Genomic DNA, 6692 nt, shown 5'->3' on the forward strand with positions numbered 1-6692 from the left:
TAATCCATTTGGCAAATTGCATTCCTAGCCAATGAAAAGAGGTCTGTAAATTACAGTGGGTTAAAATGAATCTCCCCAAATTGATATAAAAGTCACATAACTTAAGCACAGGAATTGATGCACTGCAAACTGCACAATGCACATTTTCTTTACACACTCCAGGAGTTCTAGCAACTGCAGCAGGGCTTAGCAAATTAACAATGGTCATTAGGGGGTATGCTTGAGAACTCTTGCTTATGCAAATTCATAAAAATGCTTGACTCCAATAATATTTCAAAAAATTCTAGGGCTCATTCCCATCCTTGGCTGGGCAGATACCCAGATGCTTTTACCTCTGAAGACACTGAGCCAAATCACTCAGTCCTCAGTCACCCCAGTTTCACTGTCCAGCACCCTAAATTGAGGGCTATCAGTCCTGGCTCTGGACTGCCCACTTCCTGACACCTCACAGCTCTCTCTGTAACATGCAACTGAAGCCAAAACAGAGAAGCTTAGCTACCTGTGAGGAAACCACCTTGATTTTTAAAAGGGACAAGTTTACACTGTATAGATGACTATTAAAAGCCAAACAGTTATATACTTTGGGACACTTTCTGCTCCAGAGAATGAAATTTGAACCTGAAGAGGTCCACCATTTGTGAATTCAGACAGAACAAAGGAACTGAGAGCCTCCTGGGTGACTGCAGTCCAATTCATTCTTTCATTGTGAATCAAATGGCCACTCCAAACCACAGTCATGTGAAACGCTGGCCTTGCTAATGCAAGGCAGAGGCCCCGCAACCCAAAAGCTCACGGTTCACATGGGGAGACACATATTTAAACAACCACTTGATACGGGCTAGCAAAGAGAAATAATTAGAGTACGAGAGAACACAGAAAAGAGAAGACCAACTTGGTCCAATAGCTTTCTGACCCCAAAGTTGGGCAGGTCATCATTTTGAAGAGTGAGTGTAGTGAGTTCAGGGAGACCCACTGAGGAAAATGGGAATATAGGTGACCAGGCAAGAACCACTGAGGTTTGAAGAGCTGTCTCAGAAAAGGAAGTTATGTGAACAGCTTGTGTTTGGGTTCAGAGCAGAGGATGAATAAAGACTGCTACTAATTACAAGGCAGAGATATTTGAAGCTGTGTTCAAGCTCCACTGTTCACTGAATTAATTCCAAACTCTTCTTCCAATGCACGATATTCCCTTCTGCTTTGTGTGACAATCTGGTAATGTGAATATTTGTGATTAATGCCACTTTTATCTCAAGCACCCTCCCAAGATGATATCTTTCAGGCATTAAGTGGGCTTTTATAGCCTCACGTTCACTTGCAAGCTCTGTCGCTCCTTACTGCTGAGTGGAATGACACAGCTTGGTGGGCTAGGCACTGTGCGCAAGAAGACCATCTGACAATCCTATAATGGCTGATTCTAGGTCAGTGAAGGAGGATCAAGAGAACCAGGGTACTCACCCATTGGGCCACAATTTCCACTGCCTTACACACCACTGGACACACACTAGGGTATTGCTCCAGATCTTAGGGTGGTGTTTCAGAGCCCCTAGATATGTGTTTGCTGCTATCATTATTATTATTATTTATTATTATTATTATTACCTTGACTGTTTCCATCCACCGTGGTTGTTTGACTTGATAGTACACAACAGACCGATATTCATTCATGGGCTTGTCCCCGGCTCCCACGCAAATTGCATTCTGACCCAAGAAAAACAAAGAGAAAAAACACTACAGAATTGCCATTTTCTGTGCTTGGGCAGTTTCGGCCCCAGGGCCAACACTGGCCTTAGGGTCTGAGAAAACCCTCCCTTTACCAACCCTTCCACCAGATACCCTTCTACATTACAGATTTATACATGAACATCCCTGGCCCCAGGAGTGACAGCTGCTTAACTACAGAAATTCTATTACTTGCATTCTGGAAACCACTGGAGCACACCAGGCACTGACATGACTGCTCATTGTAAATGGTAACCAGCCTTGGAGTTACTGCAGGCTGCCAGTCTTATTAATCCTATTTGTTTCTTAAATCCGAATGTGCACAAAGTTTACAAACAGGCTCAGATCAGTCAAGCAGAGCTCATTCTGATGGATTCTGATGCTAACAGGAAAGCTGGGTAAGGGGAAGGAGACCGGGCTGCAGACAGATACAGGGACAGAGGGGCGTGAGGGAGCCCCACCATTACCAAGCATCTTCTGGTATCAGGCCCATGCCAAGCACTGGGATATGGGCAGGAGTCAGATATTTAAACCTGACATGAGAGTTCAGTTTTGGGGAGGGATCATTAGATAAGCAGACAAATCACTGAACAACACAACGTGATGACAGACATATGTGTTTACTACAATGGGGCACAGAGAAGAGATCCTTAAGTGCAGCCTGACGATTCAGGGAAGATTTCTTGGAGGTGATGACAGTTGAGGATCTTGAAGAAAGATTCGAAGTTGGCTTTGAGCAAAAATGTGGGAAAGATATTCCGAGCAGAGAACGAGCAGAGCAAGCATACCTATATAAGATATTTATTGTTTTCCATAAAACACACCCTCAGAGTAACAAGGAAAATTATCTTCTAACAGAGTCTATCAGCCCCTAATTCTATCTCTCTCTGTTAATTCTAGCTGTTCGGCCCCCAAGCAAGATCTAAGCTAGGGTTTCCCAGAAAGGGCCTAAGAATTTTACCTCCAGTCTCTAGAGATCTAGGGACATAAGGATTGATTTTGGAGCCCCCAGCCCCCAAACTGCAAAACTGTGTGCCTCTGGGCATTTTTAGGATGACAGACTCCTTGCTCCTTACCAGATCCCATCAGATGCACCAACAAATCCTTGACACCACCACCCCCACCATCACACCACCAGGTTAAGTGACCAAAGCGGGCCACATACGAGCACTCTAGGACCCCCAATGAGAGAAGCTAACTTGTGGGGAGGAGAATCCTGCCTCTCTCCCTGGAATTCTCCCTCTTTACTTCTGAGCTGTTGGGCAAGAATGATTGATGGTACTCACAGCCAAACTGAATCCATTTTAAAATAAGGATATAGGGTCCTTTCAGAATTAACCTCTAAAAAAAAACAAGAATTGGGGCATCTAGGTGGCTCAGTTGGTTAAGCGTTTGCCTTCAGCTTGGGTCATGATCCCAGGGTCCTGGGATCCAGCCCCACATTGGACTCCCTGCTCAGCGGGGAGCCTGCTTCTCCCTCTCCCTCTGCCTGCCGCTCCCCCTGCTTGTGTTCTCTCTCTCTCTGTGTCAAATGAATAAATAAAATCTTTATAAAAAAATTTAAAAAATGAGAATAACCAGTGAACTAAAAATGATTAAAGACAATCTCTTGGTTTTCAATGGGAGGAAGTCTGTCAGAAATTTCTGAGGCCTGAGCTATAAACATGCTTTCAAACATACTCTAACCATTTAGAGACTGCTTTTTGTCCAGCATTATGCTAAGCCCTTTACACGTACTACCTCACTTAATCTAATCCTCACAACCACCACCAATGATCACCTCTATTATCCCCATTTCAAAACTGAGTAAACTGAGGCCCTGAGAGATTAAGTCACTTGCCCAAAAAGATAGCTGAGCTAGCATACATCTCAGGCCCACTATCTCGTCTAGTGTTCCTTCCATAACAACCTAGATGCTTTCCAGCCTCCCAAGATTTATATCTAGCGACATTTATGGACTTAGAGTTTCTGTAACTCCAGTGAATCCCATGTAGCTTATAAAATCTGAAAATACACATATATCTCTGGTAAAAGTAAAATTGCTATATGGCAGGCAACTGATTCCCACAAAACTATCTTGATGATAAAAGTTTTTGATTACCCAAGGGTGTAGAAAAAAAGATTCAGTATTACTCTGAGAAAGACCTAAGACCCTCACCCTCAACATACCAAAGATAAAATTGAATGTTTCCACATGTGTCGAGAATCATGACCAGGGACTAAGCCCGGTTTTAGAGAAAATATAAATTTATATATGCTCAAGTAAACCTCTTCAATAATTTTCCCCATTACCCACCCCCACGGTCCCCAATTAACAGTAAGAATTCCTCATTAGTTTCAGGTCAATTGAAGACAATCTGAGTAGGAATCAGGAAAGCCTAGGCTTTAATGCTGACTTGGTCTTGGTAGACACACTTTAGCAGGAGTTAAAATCAAGCTCCTCACACAGGCACTGTTTCCCTGGTAGTAATCACTGGAGGGACAAATGACACCATGGATGCAAATGCATTTTAAGAGCCAGAGTGTTCTATACCTATAAGACCACATCCTGGGAAGATGTCAATCATCATCCATAAGGCAAGAATGAAGCCAGAAGACTACCATTCCTATTTAGTAATAATGGCTAATTTTAATGAACACCTATTATGTAGATCACCTCACTTGATGTTCACAAAAGCAAGGTGCAACTGCTGGTCTCCTACTATTCAGACAGAAAATTGTAGGCATAGAGAGATTACGTAATTTGTTCAAGGTCATTCTGCTAATCAAGGCTTCACTGGGAATTGAGCTTGGCTGTCTGGCCCCAGAGTTCATGGTCTCAAGCACTACAGTACCCTGTTCTCCATGCCCTGCCTCTATCCCCATAAGCTAGCTGGTCTCAGAAGAGCAGAAGTTTCTAGGCCTAGCATTGAAGCCTTCTCACTTCTCCTTAAACTTGCTTCAGGCATCTGTCCACATCAGATCGCCCATTTGACTGCCTGGGTTCCTGCCCAGTTGCTCTGCCTTCTCTGAATGTTACCTCTTCTTCCTGTTTCCGAGTATTTACTGCAAACCAGGTGCTTTGCTGGTACCATTTTGTTTAACTTGAAACCCCAAGAGGAGATGATGATTCCTCTTTTATAGACAAATAAAACTTGCCCAAGATTACACAGCTACTAGGAAGGGAGGTTGGGATTTGAACCTGATCTATTTGATCCCAGAGCCCAACCCATTAGCTTCTCTGCTATGGCCCCTCCTGAACAAGGTTACTGAGACCCCAAAGTGAGCCAAGGATAAGTGTAACCTACTTTGTCCTCTGGCCCTGCTCTGCCAAGGGCAGTGTGTGCCTGGGGCAGGAAAAGAAATAGATACCCCACAGGAACCCACCAGTATCAAGTGTTTGAGTGTGCTGCCTGACACTTAATTAGGCAGTAATATTTATTTCTGCAAATAAAGAAAGAACAGCCTCCCACAGACTTCCTTAGCAATTTTCAATAGTCAGTCAACTGAACTCCCCCATAACTTGCCTAATAGAGGAAACTGCAAATTACCACCATGCCCCATAGTTACCTCTCCATTTCAGCCCCCAGAATACCTGCTTATATATTCATCTTTGAAGAGTGTGTCTGCTCAGGCTGGTAGGATGTGACTGGAAAAGGTGGCAGAGGGGTAGAAGGAAGAATGGTTCAGAAGTGAGATAAGACGTCTGCCTTCCTGTTAACTGTTCCTTCTAATTTGTCCTTCAGCAACCCTGAAGGCAAGCTATCAGTGTTTTTAAAAAATGAAGCTGAGGTTTAAAAGTTCTCCAACAGGTAGTTGGATAAAAATAACTTCAAAGCAGTGGTCTATACGTTCATGAAATGCAGTTTCCCTTTCAGATAAAAACCCTCTGCTCTTCTTTTGTGTTCCTTTCAGCAAAGTGTCTTTCACTTATTTTACTTTTCAGAATCCAACAAAGAGGATGAGTTAAACACTTGGATTTCTGCTCAACCAGGTAGTAATTAATGGAGCCAATCTTTACCAACAAAAACACAACGGGATTTCTTTAAATTCAAAAAATAATTATGAATCTTCCCAGAATTTGAAAGAAGTGGCTATTAGCATCATTTTTGAAATGAGAAATAACTTGGAGGATTTTTTTTTAAATGGATGGGCATTATCATGAAGTATTTAAGAGGGTCTGAAACCTGGGCTCAAACCCCATCTCTGCCACGTACTAATTTTACGACCTTGGAAAAGTTGTTTCATTTGAGGGTTTAGTTTCCCCCTCTGTAAAAATGGGAATAATAATGGTAATGCATAGTACTTATCCCAGCACCTGGCACATAGTAATTCCTCTGTGAATGCTAGTTATGTTCTTAGGTAGAGGGTAGCAAAATCTGCCCGAGCCCCAGGCCCCAGGGTTAGAGCAGATGACTGATCAGTACTCCTGCCCCCAACCCACTGTGCTATCCAATCACCTACTGTGGCCTAAGAGGAATCTTTGCCCACGCTGAAACTGCTGCTGAGAGCTGATTTTATTTTCAGCTCAGTACTCCAAAAGGAGAAATTGAGAAGTAGAACCCTCCCACACACTGGACACAATTGCTGACAACCTTAAAGGAAATATAAGTAAATAAATGTAAACACACATGAGAAATATTATATAGGACATATGCTGTATAAATATTTATAGCAATGTGCTTTGCATTCTTGAATACACTGTGTTGGCCCTCTGGAGACCAATTTACGAATAAGGCTTTCCACCAGAATTTCTAGATGAGCACTAGGGAGTTGGATTAAGTGTTGGGAATGTCGGTTTTGAGGCCATCCTGAGTCTCCACACCAGCCCAAGGCTCTGTATTGATCCTTTTTCTTGCCATGGATTTTGTCCGAATAAACCAGCTCAGATTTCAATGACAACAACATTTTAACAGCAAAACGCTGACCTTTAAGCTGAGGCCAAGCAAAAGAAAGAAAGAAAGAAAGAAAGAAAGAAAGAAAGAAAGAAAGAA

General features: G+C 42.8%; 1 protein-coding gene across 1 annotated transcript in view; it reads right to left on the reverse strand.

Moving 5' to 3' along the window:
• DOCK2 (dedicator of cytokinesis 2) overlaps positions 1–6692 on the reverse strand; it is a 414356-nt gene that overhangs the window by 336578 nt on the left and 71086 nt on the right. The window contains exon 15 of the mRNA XM_025867057.2: positions 1600–1698. Coding sequence (XP_025722842.1) covers positions 1600–1698 — 99 coding nt within the window. The remainder of the gene's footprint in view (positions 1–1599; positions 1699–6692) is intronic.

Source organism: Callorhinus ursinus, unplaced genomic scaffold (assembly GCF_003265705.2).
Source record: "Callorhinus ursinus isolate GAN/ISIS: 27379988/994484 unplaced genomic scaffold, GSC_fseal_2.0 scaffold3, whole genome shotgun sequence".
NCBI lineage: Eukaryota > Metazoa > Chordata > Mammalia > Carnivora > Otariidae > Callorhinus > Callorhinus ursinus.